The 18,319-nt window shown below is 39.3% G+C and overlaps 1 protein-coding gene across 8 annotated transcripts in view; it reads right to left on the bottom strand.

The window, feature by feature from the left end:
- Aldh-III (Aldehyde dehydrogenase type III) overlaps positions 1-18,319 on the bottom strand; it is a 61,948-nt gene that overhangs the window by 9,949 nt on the left and 33,680 nt on the right. For 7 of the 8 annotated variants that reach the window (XR_012966859.1, XR_012966855.1, XR_012966858.1 and 4 more), the window contains 3 exons: positions 16,438-16,549; positions 10,981-11,066; positions 4,478-4,593 (listed from right to left, as the gene is read on the bottom strand). Coding sequence is in view for 1 of the 8 variants with exons in the window: in XM_076192461.1 (XP_076048576.1) it covers positions 4,478-4,593; positions 10,981-11,066; positions 16,438-16,549 (314 nt within the window). In the remaining 7 variants the exon portion in view is untranslated. Of the gene's footprint in view, positions 1-4,477; positions 4,594-8,885; positions 9,002-10,980; positions 11,067-16,437; positions 16,550-18,319 lie in introns of all 8 variants that reach the window. The other variant, XR_012966856.1, reaches the window with a different exon arrangement.

The following is an 18,319-nucleotide window of genomic DNA, read 5'->3' as shown; positions in this document are numbered from 1 at the left end:
ATTCTCTTTCATCAACCCTATTTCCCAACTCCTTTTCCACCCCCACTCTTCTTCTTATCTCATTTTTCACTCAATCCAGCCTAATAACCCCTATCATACTTCTCAGGCATTTTATCTCGAGCACATTTAAACTCTTCCTCTCTCATGTTCCAGGTTTCTGCCCCATATAGTACTGTCATCACAATCACCCCTTCATACAATCTCCTCTTAGCAACCATTCCCAAATGTCTATTTCTCCTTACACTTTTTAATCCCCCAAGGCATTTACTTGCTTCTCTCAATCTACAATCTACCTCCATCTACACTCATCCCTTTCCCACCACATGTGCCCCCAAATATCTAAATCTATCCACTTCCTCCAGCCTCTCACCTTTAATACTCACTTCTAAATTGCTGCCAACCTCTCCCCTTGTACCTTACATTTACCCACATTTTACACACAAGCTTCTTCAAAGGGTAAGGATTTTTTTTGTCCTTTATGGACAGGATGACACTGTGGGAGGTTTTCCAGATATATGGGATAAGAGTAAAGCTGTTAAGAGCAGTCAAGAGTTTTTACAAAAGTAGTAGAGCCTGAGTTAGAATTAGAAATGGAGAGAGCTAGTCGTTTGAGGTACAGGTGGGACTATGTCAGGAATGTGTCATGTTACCACGGCTATTCAATGTATACATAGATGAGGTGGTGTGGGAGGTAAATGCAAGGGTAATGGGAAGGGGATTGGAGATAGTTAAAGAAAATGGAGAAAAATGGGATATAAGCCAGTTGTTGTTTGCTGGCAACACTGCATTTGTAGCAGGATCAGAGGCAGGAAAAGGAAGTTAGTGATGGAGTTTGGGAAGGTGTACAAGAAGAGAAAGTTAAACGTAAATGTGGGTAAAAGTAGTTGTAGTAATAGCAGCAACAGCAACTGTTGCCTCAAGTTTCACCATGTGAAAGACCTGCATCCTCACAGTGGTTGGCAATGGTTCTTGTGCCCTCCCACAAATCTCTGGGAGAAACACTGGACTGTTGTCCATGTTAGATTGATGTGGGATTGTTTCTATATCACTGGCTGAGAGCAGTAGCGGAGTAGTTTCAAATTGTTATTTCTAATATGTTGAAAAGGTATAAGACATACAATTGAAGTAGAGTCCAGTCCAGAGACCAGGTTTACAAAGGATTACAAAGATGGAGCATGCCGAAAGGAGACCTTTTGGTCCATATCTAGGTCGGATGCGAAAAAAAAAAAGATAAATTAATAAATAAAGGATGCAAAAAAAAAATCCTAATGATAAATTAATAAATAAAAACTATAATAACATAAATAACAAACAAAATACATAACTAAATGCATAGGTATAGTTAAACAATAAACAAACAGGTAAATAGTAAATAATAATGAATTGACATAACTAATAATAAACGAATATCAAAACAGACAAATGATAACAATACAAAAACAAATAATATGAAATAAATTATAATCATTACAGCATCTTGCTTAGGTGTATATCTAAATGATTCTTAAAGCTTCGAACTGAACTACATTGCACTACCTGTGCAGTAAGTTTATTCCATTCATTAACTACATGGTTGGCAAAGTTGTTTCTACCTACTTCCAAATTGAATCTATTTCCGGACAGTTTGAGACCATTGTTTCTTGTCTGATTCTCATTCAATGTGAAAATTTTGTCACTTTTGATGTCAATTCCCTTTAGAATTTTAAAAACCTGTATCAAGTCACCTCTGAGTCTACGCTTTTTTAGGGAAAACAGATTCATATGTTTTAGTTGATTTTCATATGATTTATTTTTTATATTTGGAATCAGTTTTGTGATGGACTTTTGAAATCAAAAGATCACACAATCAGTCCTAGAATCTTATTTCCTTTCTCAGAGGCTGAAATACAGTGCTTGGATGATGAGATCGTTACTGATAATTACACCGAGATCTTTTTCACTATCCACTTTTGTTAACGAATTTCTAAATAACTTGTAATCGTACTTACTGTTATTTTTACCTATGTGCATTACCTTGCATTTACTTGTGTTAAATTTCATTAGCCACTTTTCAGACCATTGCTGTAATTTATCTAAATCTTCTTGAATATCTAATTGATTTAAGTGATCATTTGCCATTCCGCACAGTTTTGTATCATCAGCAAATTTGGAAACAGTCGATTTTAGTCCATGGTCTATATCATTTATATATACTATGAATAGAAATGGCCCAAGAACGGAACCCTGAGGAACTCCACTTGTAACATCTTTTCATCTAGAAGTTTTTCCATTTAAAACAACTCTCTGTTTTTGATCATTCAACCAATTACTAGTCCAACTTAATAGGCTACCACTTATTCCATGCGAAGCCAATTTAGTAAGTAGTCTTTCGTGTGGGACGGTATCAAAAGCTTTTGCAAAGTCTAGATATATTAAATCTAAATTGTTTCTTTTGTCATAATTCAAGATAACTGTGTTGTAGAATTCGAGTAAGTTAGTCATGCAAGAATGTTTCCGTCTGAAACCATGCTGGCTATCATTTATCAAACGGTTACTTTCTAAATGATGTTCGATAGCATCTCTGATGATAGTTTCCATTATTTTTCCTACGATTGAAGTCAAATAGTTATTTGGTTTCTTTTTGTCACCTTTTTTGAATATGGGAGTAATGTTAGCTAGCTTCCATTCTCTTGGGACATCTCCGGATATGATGGATTTCTTGAAAATAATTTCTAATGGAACAGCAATCTCATTTTTCATTTCCTTTAAGATTCTTGGATGCCAACTGTCAGGCCCTGGTGTTTTATTAACTTTGAGTTTCTCTATACATCTTTAAATTTTTTCTTTTGTTATATTTACCATAGTGAGTAAGTTTACCCTAGACTTTTCACAGGTTTCAGTTTGGAGTTCACTTTAAGGTGTTTCGTTTATGAATACTGAGCTAAAATAATTGTTTAAAATATTACACATTCCTTCATTTGAATATTCAAGTTCACTGTCAGCAGATAATAGTGGACCAATGTGGTTCCTAACAACCTTTTTATCTCTAATGTAACTATAGAATTCTTTGGGATTCTCTTTGGATTTATCAGCGATGTTCATTTCATATTGTCGTTTTCTTTTTTTTTATTGTCTTTTTTAAATCTCTCTATATTGATACATAACTTTCAGTCATTAGATGCACCCAAGCACTAATATTTCTTATAAGCCCTGAAGGCTGCACCTCTTGATGGAGGTGACGGGTTTTGAAAATGAGCAGTTCTATTGTCTATTTTGCTAGATCATCACAAGCAACTATCATTGGTCCCCAAGGTGTAGTAACTAAACATAAAATATATTTTCAAGAGGAATACTTTTTCATATTCTTTCCCCTATAATAACAAAGACAAATCTATGCTGGAAAAATAAACCTAAATTAGGTGAGTATGGAAGAATTAATTATGACAATAATTCCTTTATAATTGCGGACTAATCTTCATCGAAAGGGGCATTCATCATGAAACTTCTACAATCCTTCCCAGATTCTACACTTCTTGAATTTTTTTTTTAACTCCCCCTGACTCCTCTTCATTTTTTTCTCTTGTCGATTGACTGACATTCACAATGAAAAGAAATGGTCGACAAACACCCTACCCAGAAAAAAATGCAGTGTCACAGAACTATCATCTGTTGAGAACCATTGTATACTGGGAGTCCACCAAGGAGCAAATACTATCACTTATGCTAGTTGATCTATTCACAAATGACCTCTACATACCAAATCCATGACAATGTCAAAACTCTCACCTAAGATAATGACCTAACAATTATACTTCACACTAACTACAAACTGGTAAAAAAAAAAAAAAATCTACCTTGTTTAATCCCCCCCCACCAATTCCCAGAAAATACCCAAATGTCAAATAAAATTATCAACCTTTCCAACTTGAAAAAAATAAACATATTGGGTCACTCTCGATACACACGATCTTCAGTCAACATTTTAAAAGGCCTGACATTAAAGACAAACAAGAATGTAAACATACTAAAAACAATTTGAGATAGATGTTTCAGATGAGAAAAAGAAGCACTTTTTTATTTTTTTAAGTCACAGTACACAAACAACTCTGAGCCATGCTAAATGATGTACCTACAGCATGGTACCCAACAATTAAGAAAATATACATCCTACAAACAAAATAAAGCACTTTTCTTATCTAGCTTTTTTTTGCCTCTCCTTTAAAGGTGTGTGTGTGTGTGTATATATACACACACATGCACCCATTACTCTCTCGTCTACCTGCTGTACTACCCATTCGACATGGATGTATACATAGGTAAATAAAAAGTTAAGAAAAACAAGATGTGAGCTAGATAAGCCATTTAGAGCAATTAAAAGAGCATAATCATAAAATAAACTGGGGATAAAGCATCAGCACACATAATAAATGCCACAAACAAATTTCTAATGGCAACACATTCTTGCATTCAACTGACAGTTGATAAAAATCTCAGTTACCTGACATATGCACCATTGTGTCATTGACACACATACTGCCACTAGTTGTGTTTTGCAGAAGCAAGTTCTGGACAGAAGTATTGGTTGTAAAAACATAAAATGTTAGAGGCTTCTCCCTGATGATCATGCAAAAGACAGAAGTTAATAGTTAGCCTTCACCAAAATCAAAAGAAATTTTTTTTCCTGGAGAAGAAAAGATTTACAGACTACAGCCAAAACCAATTAAGAAAGCTCATTATCATATAATCAATATACAAGGGATTTTAGAAAATGCATTGTTCTGGAAAAAAAAATGCAAGTAAATATTTCTCCATTTTGGGTTTTGTATGCAAATGGGATGCCTGTCAAGCAGGGAAGAGATGGTGTAAAAGATGGGAGTGAATGGAGGATGGTCATTCAGTCTGTTGCCCCAGGTCTCTCTTGCATGAGAGCCACAGCCCCCAGGCAAAGGCTGTATTAGCCCACACATCACTCATGGAAAAGATACTGTGTTCTTGACTGGGTGTGACCAGGGTGGGGCAGAAAAGAAAGATGAGGGAGAAAAGAGAACAGAGGGAGAGAGAGGAAAATGAGGTAACTAGAATATTGAAAATGACAGCTGGTAAGGCACCAGGGACTAACTGATTTTATGCAGACTATCTGATCAATCAGTCAATCTGCTGCCCTTTGTCTCTTGCAGAGGACCCATTGCCTTCAGGAAGTTGGCAATAGTCTCCAGGTGGATCAACAAATCACTCAGGGAATAGATATTATGTTGTTGTCTGGGGACTGTTAGATTGAGGCATTGTACAGGGTGACAGGTCTGTTCCCCTGACCTCCCTTTGTGATTTTTTTTTTCTGTGGGGTATACTCGTCGACCCCAAACTCTTGAAGCTTTAAGGTTGCTATTCAGCAGGAGATAGCCACTGTTCCACCTGACATGACCCAAGGAACCATGGCAGTCTTCAAAAATTGCCTCCAGGAGTATATGGACAATGACAGCCACTATTTGGCTGATATCTTTAAAATAAATGTGTAAAAACTACATTGAATTAAGTTTCACATGTATTTACCTAGTTGTATTATACAGGAAGGGAGCTATGCTCGTGGTGACCCGTCTTTGTATCTTTCAGCATCAAGTTTTTTCTTAAAATCTTGAATAGTGTTTGCACACACTGTTTCATTATCTAAATCATTCCAGGTATCCAAAACTTTATGTGGGAAGCTATTTTTTTCAGATCTCTTCTATAGTTATTCTTTTTGAGCTTCTTTTTGTGTCCTCTTGTTTTTCCATTGTCCCATTTTAGTAAATCATTCCTATCTAGGGTTTCCATTCCTTTAATGATTCTATAGTCAGCAGGTCTCCTCTTTCTCTTCTTTGTTTGTGCAAATAATATTTTGATTACCTTTCACCATTTGTTTTCCATTTACCTTGGAAATGTTTTTTTTTTTTTTCTTCTTTTTTTTTTGGGGGGGGAGATCACCCTGTAGTATGAGGTATTCTGTGTCGTCTGTATGGTGGTTGCATTTGGGACAGTTTAAGTCTATGGCTAGGCCTATTCTGTGTTAGAACCGTCTTAATGCTGGAAGATATCCTGAGTGTTGGCAAGCCAATGGGGTTCTTGTCAGGTGTAGGAGGTTTTCTCTGTGGGGTTTATATCTGGGAGTTGTTGCTGGAGTATTGTGTCTGGCAGCCTTCTTGAAAGACTTGTTTAATTACTTGGGTGTGTATGTATTTACCTAGTTGTATCTTGCGGGAGAAGACCTATGCTCTCAGTTTGTTCTAGATATCTATTACTCTGTGTGAAAAGCTATTCTTTTTCAAATCTTTTCTGTAACTATCCTTCTTAAGTTTCTTCTTCTCATGTCCTCTTGTAGCTCTTCTGTCCCATTTTAGTAGGTTCATCCCTATCAAGAATTCTCATCCCTTTCATAATTCTGTAAATGGTTATCAAATCACCTCTCTTCTTTGTTCTAGGGTTGGTAAATTCAGTGTGGATGTTTTGTGTTGTATAGGTGGTAGGTTGTTTTAGATATTTGAGTAGTATGCTGTTAATGTTGTTTTATTGTTGTTCTGTTGGTGGTGTGTGTATATATTTACCTAACTGTAGTATACAGGAGAGGTGCTACACTTGGGTCCCATCTCCTATTCTCTAATTTTCTTTATAATACCTAAGCCTTAAATTCATTTATTTCCAATTGTTTGAGCTTGGGTTATATCATCATCTACACTATTCCACATATATGTAAAACTGTATTTCCTCACATCCTTTAGATATGTGGTCTTTCTTAACTTGTTCCTATGACCTCTTAGAGCCTTCCCATCTTTGATCAGATTTCTTCTTAGTGACCTAAATACTGTAATGACATCACCAATTTTTCTTCGATCTTTCAAAGTTGGTAGACCCAGTGCTTTTAGTCTTTCCTCGTATGGTTTATCTGCCATGTCTTTCTAAATTTGCTCCCATGACCTCTTAAAGCCCTTCCATCTTTAATCAGGAGATCTCTTCTGTTAAGACAATCTATCCCCTTTAGTGACCTGAATACTGTAATATCACCTCTTTCTCTTCAATCTTTCAAAGTTGGCAGACCCAGTGCTTTTAGTCTTAACTCATTTGGTTTATCTGCCAGGCTGGGGACCAGTTTGGTTGCCCTTTGTATTTTCTTGATCTTGCTCTTATATTTCACTCTGTGTAGGGACCATATTACTGACACTTATTCCAATCTTGGACATATCAGGGTTTCCATGAGTTTTTTCAAGATCCATTCATACATATAGTGAAATGCCAGTTTAATCTTCTGTAGTACTCTGTATGTCTCTACCACAATCCTGCTGATATGTCGGTCAGGCGAGAGGTTGTCTTTTATCAATATTACCAAATGTTTCTCCTCTTTTGCTTTTGTAATGGGTTTACTTCCCAAGGAATAGTTTAAGGATGGTCTTTTGTCACAATTGCCCATTTCCAGTATGCATTTTTTGGTATAGAACTTAATTTCCCATTTTTTGATCCATGCAACAATAGTGTCTAAATCTTTTTGCAATAGTCTACCATCCTCTTCTTTATTCACTCATGATTTTTGCATCATCTGCAAACATGTTGACATAGCTTGTTGTACCTTCTAAGTTTTGAGGAGAAAAATATTACCCTGATAAAGCTGTATCCAGCAGATCAGTAAAAATGTTAAGCCCTTTACTAAATCAGTTCTGGAGCAGTTTTCTAGAACAGATTGTGGTCAAGAACTGAGTTTCTACTCCATATAAATATATATGATTTGATAATAAAGAAAAAACATTAAAAGGAGAGGAATAAAAGAAAAATAAGAAAATACAAGAATAATAAAATATATATATATAAATAAATAAATAAACTAAGCTAAATTGCCCCAGCAGCCTTGATTGTATCAATATACCAAGAATTGCCCAAATGATTAGTGGCCTTTATAAGCTATGCTAAGATCCTCCACCTGTGTTAGAATTGAAAATTGGTTAAGTACTCGCCACAACCCTATATATATCAAGTATTGACCACAACCCTATCTATCTACTTTGAGATTTTTTCCCTCTTACAAGGGTCCACAACCTACGAGTAAAATCACTTACTAGACCAATGAACTGCACAGTCATTAATACACATACTTCCACTTGGCACCTCTGATATGAAATGGTTTTGAACTTCAGAGGCATTAGAGAAAATATAGCAAGTCAGTGGGGAGCCTCTGGAAACAAACAAATGGAAAACTACAGATGTGACCACAATGGGTGAAAACCTTTCCATATTTCCCCTTGCTTTTGGTTTTTGGGGTTAACCTCTTAAATATGTGTCAAATTCTCCCGAGCAGCATGCGATGCCTGATGTATGATGATTTATTCTTTCACTCTGAATATATTAATAACAGAAAATGCGATCACAAGCCAGTTCATAGAATACAGAGGTCTTTCAGCTACAACTACAAAATGAATATAATCAAGACACCGACAGTGGCATCCTCATCTACCCACTCATGCCTCATGACACCTTTGTTGACACCATTGTATGGAAGAACTTAAAGGGACATGGAGATGGGGGTTCAAGAGGGAAAAAGAAGTGAGGAATAAAGGAGGGAAAGCAGGGGTAATCTTGAGAAAAAAAGTACCTCTATAAGCTAGGTTTAATTATTTAAAAATTTCAATCACTGAAACTTGTGAGAAATTATTCCATTTCCCTTACATATGTCTTGAGTCAAACAAATGTCAGTCATGGCACTGGTTATTATGTCCTAGAGAAGGAAAGCACATCAAGAGGAAGTGATTCAGTAGATGTCATACTTCAAGACAATACCTAAATGCATTATGGTTTAGTTCAAAATACAGTATCCCTCCACCTTAAATACTTCTGAAATAAGATAAAATCCTTCTATGTGTTCAAAAGAAGAAGAAAAAAAAACTTACTAGACAAGTGGACCACACAATCATTTATGCACATGGTTCCACATGACACTTCTTTTATAAAATAGTTCTGAATCTCTGATGAAGTTGAGAAAACATAGAGAGTCAGGGGAGTCTCTCTGGAAACAAAGTAATTGGGAAAGATAAAAAGTTATTAGCAAACTTTATACATGTGAGCAACACTGCCAATGACGCTTGTGCTGCCAGAAACTTTTAAAACTTTAAGCAACCTCTTTTACCGACACCAAAATCTATTACACATTCTGAACAAATATTGCTTTGATCAATAAAACTTCCAAATCCTTCAAGAGCTTTGGGTGGCTCATGAGAAGTACTCGTTTCACATATGAATGAGCGGAGTTCAAATTCCTAGGGCAGACAGAAAAAGGCATGCTGAGAGTATGGCGTCACACAAACAAAATATATGTTTGTACCCTGTCAGGCTCATCTGTGTTATCCAGACAAGACAGACAGACAAACACAAAAACACTCTCTCTCTTGGTTTTCCATTGGCAGTTCTTTTGTAACATTCTGCATTTTCTGTTGACTAGGAGGTATGACCACCATTTCTTTCTCAGTAGAGTGCATATCATATATGGAGGGACTGAGGCAGCTAGTGGCAGAGTTTGGGAGGATGTGAGAGGAGAAAACTGAAAGTAAATGTGGGCAAAAGTAAGGTCATGAGATGTACAAAGAAAGTAGATGGCAATGAGTTCCAGTTGAGCTTTAAAGGAGAGAGACTGGGGGAAGTGAAGATTGTAAAGTATTCAGGGTCTCATGCAGAAGAGAATGGAGAAGTACATGGGAGGTAAATCACAGAGTAAAGGAAAAATGGATATCAAGGGATGAATACAAACAGAAGTATAAAGGGGCGATTGTGCCCATGACACTGTATGTGGTAGAGACTTGGCATCTAAAAAAGGCAAACAAGAAGAGCTTAAACACATTTGAAATTGTTTAAGAAACACGGTGGGGATTATGAGGACAGATAGTGAGAAGTGAGGAGGTGAGACAGAGAGCGAGGGTGAAAAGAAAGTTGAGAGATAATGATTATCATAGCATACTAGAATGGTATGGAAGCCAGTTGTGAATGGAATGAATTTCTGTGGAAGACTAAGAATGGATGGATGGATGGGGTGAAAGGGGCTTTGGACACCAGGAAAAGGAAAGAGTAAGAGATAGGTGTGAGTGGAGAGTGGCTGTAAATGGATTGATGTAACCTGAAAAGATTTTCTATATCTGCTTGGTAATTTCTCAAGTGGACAAGGGAGGAAGATTGGGCCATGTTGTGGAGGTGCTGTGTCTTGCTCTATTTATTCTGACTTAAACAGTGGGCAGGTGACAGGAATAACCCTTCATTCAAAAGGCCCTTTCTCCCTTGTAAAGGGGATCCCCAGACAAAGTGGGTACCCACCCTTCACCCAAACTACACCCATCTGTTATCCCTTTGTATCTTGGCTACTTGTGAATGAAGGGCCATCCCCGTCCCCTGCCTGGGTCAGAAGCAATGGAACATAACATGCACCTCCCACACCAGATCCTGACAGCTGAAGCTGGTTTAACTCTCCCCTCCTCCATTACAGAATTTACTGAGCAAATAAGAAGAAATCCCTTTAGACCAAGTCTATTTCTCATCCATTCACAACAACTCTCCACTTACACCTAACTCTTGCCATCTCTCTTTCCTACACAACAGACATTCACCTTGTACCCAAAGCCCCCTACAGCCAATCCATCTATACCATTCTGTCTTCCCTTTAGTCCACTCCATCCACCTTTGCCTTCCACACTCTTTTCATTAGTCTTTATTCATTCTTCCTACTTTTTTCTACACAATTTTCTATTTTCAACTGTGTATTCTGGCCATTTTGACATGTATTTTATATGTTTTTGAGGGTGGGTTTAACATTCTCTGCAAGTTCTACTGTGATCTTTATGGGGAGGTGACCTGAAATATTAGATCAATCAATCTTCTACTCTGGTTCTCTCTTGCTAGACCCACAACCATGATAAAACAAGATTAAGAGAACCAAGAATTTTCTTCATACTTGACAGTCATGAAACCATATTCTTTTCAGAATGAAAAGTCCCTCCTTACCTCTCATTGATAAACTTTATAGCTTCAAAAGCAGATTGAATGTTGACTATGGGGAGTACTGGTCCAAAGATTTCCTCTGTCATGACCTGGAAACAAGAAAAATAAATCTCTCTATATACCAAGGGCTTCTTCCCCTTTACACAAAGGATTACAAAGGAAGGTCATGCTGTTAGAATACCTTTTGGTCCACAACTCTGGATGAAAAAAAGAAAAGAAAAAAGAAAGAAAATATATATATATATATACAGTACTACCTCTCATTAACAGACTAAAAGGGGGGTAACGGTGTCCGTTGATGTGAATAATCCATTGATTTGGAGTGGTTTTTGGGTGGCATAGTGATTGCACGCACTAAACAACAGCACCGAAAACACAGCGAAAACACCGCAAACACAGCTAATTAACGTCCGTTAATGAGAGGTAGTACTGTATATATATATATATATATATATATATATATATATATATATATATATATATATATATATATATACACACACAATAAAATAAATAGATAATGATATATAATAAACAGATAACAATAATTTATAATAAGTCTATCTATATACCAAGAACTTTTCCCCCCCTATAATGAAGGTAGCTAAGTCAGAGACAACCTATTCCCACCCATTTCACTCCCCTCCACCACCCTTTCCACCCCTCCCATCTCAGCTCCTCATGGATGATGGGTCATTCCTGCATCTGCCAACTGCGCTGAGTCAAACGCAATGCAGCGCGACACAGAACATCTACAGCAAGGCTACTTCACTTAATCAGCAACCCTCCCTCTCCATCCTCTTATGCAGAAAAAGAGAAGAATGAGTAATCCCTTCAGCTGCGTCAAAATATCACACGCAAGTACCCCCATCCCCCTTCCTTGCATAACAGTATCATCTATACACAGTAATTCTCCACTCATCCCTATCTCCTGCCGCATCCCTTCCTTGCTCAACAGATGGTCAGTAAATCCATGATTTGGTTTAACATCACAAACTTCCCCCTATAGGGGGGGCTAGGACGGTGCCCCTTACAGAGGACTTTGTAGCATGGAATTTAATGAACCATGCCCTAAGTTCAACTCACCCCCAGCAGGATTTGAAGTGCCATCATCTTGACCTCCAATGCAAGTTACGATGCCCTAACCCACTCAATCAGCGAGCATCATACCAGGAGTTATAAGCAAAGAAGTTAAGTTTGCTCTAAAAAGTATGAAACAAGGAAAACGACCTGAAGAAGCAATCCTGGGCCCACCACAAAATACACATGCCCAACATGCTCTAAACCCATTACTTCGAGCAGACAGACAGAGGGCTCAGTTCAGTGCAATATGTGCAAAAACTGGGCCCACCTCACTTGTACAACACTTGCTGACACAAACCAATACACAAACACTTGGACATGTTCTACCTGCACTCCAGTAACTCCACTCCCACCTCCCCAACCACAGCCAGCACCCTCACCCACTCACAATTTCCCTCTACCCTTACCCCCGATTAGTACTCCCCTTCCTTTGTCCCCGATCTCTCCTTTCCCCCCCTCTGACCCAGATCCTACACCCTCCCCACTACCACCCCAACCTCAACCCCAAACGGCAACATACAATACATACAAAACACACAACATCAACATATTACAACACAACATTAACGGTATTAACACGAAAAAACATGAACTTGAACACTTTTTTAAACAACACAACATACACATTGCGATTTTACAAGAAACAAAACTAAGACACTCACACAAAACACCATCATTTCATAATTACACCACCATCAGACAAGACCAGACTGACGGCTATGGCGGTGGACTCATCACCCTGATCCACCACTCCATCTGTTTTGTGGACACAAGTGCCACAACCAAAATTCTCCTCCCTACCACAGATAACACAACAGAAATCCAATCCATTCGAATCCGCACAGGCAACAAATCAACACTGACAATAGTTAACATGTACATTCCCCCCCAATCATCCCCCACAGTTCCAGACACCTTCAGGCCTCATTTTAGCCAACTAGCCTCAATCCCCAACCTGATCATGGGTGGAGACTTCAACGCCAAGTCGTCTGCCTGGTATGTCGACAACCCTGACACAGACAGAGGGCTTGATATACAGACTCAGTTTGACTCATTGACTATCATGAACAACACACATAATCATACACATATCCCACACCAAGCCCTCTACACTCCCTCCTCTCCTGATATCACCTTTTGCTCCCCCTGCCTAACCCCAACAACATCATGGAGAGTGGTCGGAACCCGTGGCTCTGACCACCTTCCAATCATCATCACCACCAAAACAAGATGCACCCCAGTCGGCCACAGACACACTTACACCAATTACAAGAGAGCTAACTGGGAAGCTTTTACTGAAGAGACAGAACAACATTTTGAAACACTTAACAGTACACCAATCACAAACATAAACAATGCTGTGCACACTTTTAATACAATCATACAAAATGCAGACAAGAGATACATCCCTAGAGGCAACAGAAAATCACACAACCCCAACTTCACACCAGAAATCCAAAGCCTCATCAGACAACGTGACACACTTAAACACGGTACCCCCACACCTATCCCTCAAAACATAGCAGACCAAATACAAACACTAAACACTGTGATTGCCAATAAAATACATGAACAAAAAACACAAAATTGGCAAAACTTTATCAATACACTTGATCACAAAACAAACACCAGCAAATTGTACAAAACACTCAACAGCATTACACTATCCAACAGTAACACTACACGCTCTCACGCAGCAATAATCACAACAACAGATAATCTACCCTCAAACAGACAACAAGCAAATGCACTCATACGTCATTTTGCACAGACAAGCCATCTCACTTCTCACCCTGACGACCGACGCACCATTCGACGTAAGAAAGACTTTCCCACAGACTCAGACTATATACCCTTCATAAACAGTCAGACAAAACTCATAATACATAGTCTCAAGCACTCATCTGCCTGTGGCCCTGATAACATAAGCAACATCCACCTAAAACACATTGGACCACAAGGTATACACGCACTCACAAACATTGCAAACTACAGCTATTCACACAACACTATACCCAACATCTGGAAGCATGGTAAAATAATCACCATTCCAAAACCGAACAAAGACCCAACAATCCCAACATCGCACCGTCCAATCACACTTCTCTGCACCCCCTCTAAAGTCATTGAACGCCTAATACTTCAACTTGTCACACCACATATTCCCCTTGCTGACTCACAACACGGTTTTAGGCCACTACACTCCACAAACACTCTTCTGACAAACCTCACACAAAGAATTTTAGATGGCATCAATTCAGATAGGCCCCACCAAAGAACACTTCTTATAACATTAGACATTAGTAAAGCTTTTGATGCTATCCCCCGCCACAACCTAACAAATAAAATATATAACACAGACATGCACAATAACACCAAAAGATGGCTGGCCAATTATCTGGCAGGTAGGAATGCTTACGTATCATATAATGGCCAATCATCGCACATCAGAAACATTAAGAACAGAGTACCACAGGGCTCGGTTCTATCCCCCACATTATTTAATCTATACATGCATGACTTACCCATGCCAGACACCTCAGAAATACAAATCTCTTCCTACGCAGACGACATAACAATCACATGCACACATTGTAACACAGACAAAGCTGCAGAAATAATCCAGCCATACCTTGACACACTCAACACATGGTTCATCACAGACTCAAAATAGCTCCAACCAAATCTACAGCAACACTTCTCACCAACTGGACAAAAGAACACAAATACATACCTCATCTCTACATCAACAACACTCTAATACCACACACAAACACACCGAAAATTCTTGGTGTAACATACGATACATCCAACAACACATCACAAACATAAAAAACAAATGCACACCCAGACTTAACGCACTTAAGTCAATCACTGGAACAACATTTGGACAAAACAAAGAAACTAATATAACAATATACAAACAATGCATACGCTCAGTGTTGAATTATGCGAGTCCTGCATGGGCTCCTAATCTCAGTGAGACACACCACAACACCCTTCAAATCATACAAAACAAAGCCCTAAAAACAATTACAGGCTGCACAAATACAACACCTACAGACCATTTACACCATGAAACAAAAGTCCTCAAAGTCAAGGACCACCTCGACATGAGAGGCACACAAACACTTGCCGCAGCCACCACAAACACATTACACCCGCTACACTACATAGCAGAACACCCACACACACCAAGAAACATTAAAACAACACCCAAAGACCTTTATCACGCACAGATACTCTCTTCTCTTCCTCCACAACCACCAAATACCAGCCTCCGGAAACATATTCATAATCATATCACTCACCGCTCCATTAACACACTGAAAGACAACACACTGCTGCATGCCAGACCCCCTGATATCCACCCTTCTGAATCCTCTCTCCCACGAAAGGACAGAGTCCACTTGGCCAGACTGCGGTGCGGTCACCACCCAGCACTTCTAAGCTACCAGAAGAGGCTGGATGACCGCATTGTGAACAGCTGCCCAGGATGTAACACTTCACCCCATACCTACAACACATAATTAGGAAGACTGCATTATACACAATCATGCACGCAAACAACACAACATACGCTCTATAAAGGATTTGTGGGAAAACCCAGTTTCGGCTATGGCATTCCTTGGGGAGACGGGACTGCTCAGACAGACAGTCTAGGGAACGACAACAACAACAACAACAACAACAACAACAAGTTTGCTCTAAAAAGTATGAAACAAGGAAAACGACCTGAAGAAGATGGAACATCAATAGGTTTTTTGAAAGATACAGGGAAAGAAGTTCATAGTTGATGAACTGATACTACATATACAGTGTATACATTACGAAAGCATTTCTGAATCATAGTGCAATGCTCTAGTTATTCAACATCATAAGAAAGGAGATCAGAAAGACCTTAGTAAATAATGACTGATAAATATATTATGAAATGTATCAATGAATAAATCCATTGTCCTTGGTCTCTTGCTGAATACCCACAGCCTTCAAGTAACCTGCAACAGCCCTCAGGCAGGTCTATAAATCACTCAATTGTTGCCTTAAGTTTCATTATGACAAAAACCTGCAATCCCACAGATCTCTCTGGGAAGACAATTTAGACTGCTGTCTGTATTGTATCAGTGGAATTAGGCAAGGAAGTTAGCCAGAAAAGAGGATGGGAGATTACGCAAGTGCGTTACTGACTTGGAGCCACAAGATGGGAAGTTCAGAAGGGTAGAGAAATAAGATAGAGAAGTTTGTAGGAGTGGCATGGCAGAGGTTGGCATGGTTGTACAACTCATAGAACCCTTTGGCCTACTTATGTATGGTTGATTTATTGAGCGAGTGATATGTATGTCAAAAAATGCAATAATGAATTTATAAATTTCTCACCTTGCTATCTGCTGGAACATCCACAAGAACTGTGGGCTCAATAAATCTGTCCTCCAAATTGACCTGACCTCCAATGGCAGGTGTTCCACAATTTAGGTACTCAGCAATACGACTGAAATAAAAGAAAGGCCAAAAATGTGAACAATATATAAAAATGCTACAATTAAATATCTAATATTATCTACCTATCTACCTACATTTCAAAAGCTTCTTCCCCTTATTAGGGAGGTAGCCAGCCAAAGCATGCACCCATACCATCCCTCCCACTCCCATTCATCATCCATTTACTTCCCTTTGCATCTGTGGCCAGGCCTAATTTGTGTAGGTACTGTCATCCAGGAGGTACATACATACATACATACATATACCAAGGCTTTTTCCCCCTTACCAGGGAGGTAGCCAAAAAGGGAAAGGCATAAAAACACTCCCACCCATTTCATCCCTACAAACACTCCACACCCCTCCCACCCTCCCTCTCATCCCTGCACCCTGCCCACCGCCCTGGGTCAGAAGCAGTGTCGCAAGACACAGCACATCCACAGCAAGGCCGCTTCATTTAATCGGCGACCCCCCTCTCCGTCCCCCCTTGCATATAAGGAGAGGACGGGGAGAAATCCCTTCGGGCTGCGTCAAAATTTACTCACACATACTACCCCACCCCCACCCCCCCGCCCATTCCTCCTCATGCAATCACAACATCATCCATATACAACCATTCTCCACTCACCTCTGTCTTCCGTCCTCTCCCTTCCTTCCTCAACAGACATTCCCCTCTTCCCCAAAGCCCCCTTCACCCCATCCATCCATCTCATCCTAGGACGTCCCCTCATGTTCACTCCCTCCACATCTGCCTTCCATACCTCTTTTACTAGTCTTTCTTCACTCATTCTTTCCATGTGTCCAAACCATCCTAATATTCTTTCATCAACCCTATCTCCCAAATCCTTTTTCACCCCTGTTCTCCTCCTCACCTCCTCATTTCTCACTCTATCCAGCCTAGTAACCCCCACCATACTTCTCAGACACCTCATCTCAAACACATTCAAACTCCAGGAGGTGCCAATATAAAAGGGAGGGAAGAGGGTGGAGGGGAGTGGAGTATGATAGGGATGGAATAGGTGGGAGTGGGTTTTATGCCTTTGTTTTTTGACTACCTCCCTTATAAGGAAAAAAAAAAGCCTTTGGTATATATATGAGAGTGATGAGTGAGGAGAATGGAGGAGAAATAAGGAAGGATGAGGTGAAGGCAGTTGTAAAGATGATGAAAGCAGGTAAGGCACCTGGTCTGGATGGATGCCATGCAGAATGTCTGAAAAAGGGAGGTTCAGTGATGGTGGACTGGTTGGTGAGGTTATTTAATGTTTGCTGGAGAGAGGGTAGAGTACCGGAGGACTGGAGAAGTGCCTGTATAGTTCCTCTTTACAAGGGAAAAGGGGACAAGTGTGAATGTAGTAGTTTCAGAGGGATTAGCTTGTTAAGTGTAGTAGGGAAGGCTTATGGGAGGATCTTAATTGAGAGGATTAGGAGAGGAACAGGAGTAATTGGTGAGGAACAGTGTGGATTTAGGACAGGTAGAGGTTGTGTAGATCAGATCTTTGTGGTAAGACAGATATGTGAGAAAGCTATAGGAAAAGGGAAGGATGTTTTTTTGGCTTTTATGGATCTGGAAAAGGCTTATGATAGGGTAGACAGAAAGGCACTGTGGGAGGTTATGCAGATTTATGGGATAGGAGGAAAGCTTCTGGGAGCTGTCAAGAGTTTTTATGAGAGCAGTAGAGCTTGTGTCAGGATTAGAAATGGAGAGAGTGAGTGGTTTGAAGTAAAAGTGGGACTTCGTCAAGGATGCGTTATGTCGCCCTGGCTGTTCAACTTATACATGGAT

The sequence above is a fragment of the Oratosquilla oratoria genome, chromosome 11 (assembly GCF_046742065.1).
Source record: "Oratosquilla oratoria isolate Oo_2021 chromosome 11, ASM4674206v1, whole genome shotgun sequence".
Classification (NCBI taxonomy): Eukaryota; Metazoa; Arthropoda; class Malacostraca; order Stomatopoda; family Squillidae; genus Oratosquilla; species Oratosquilla oratoria.
Note: the sequence above shows the minus strand (reverse complement) of the source record. Positions and strands in the feature narration are given on the sequence as shown.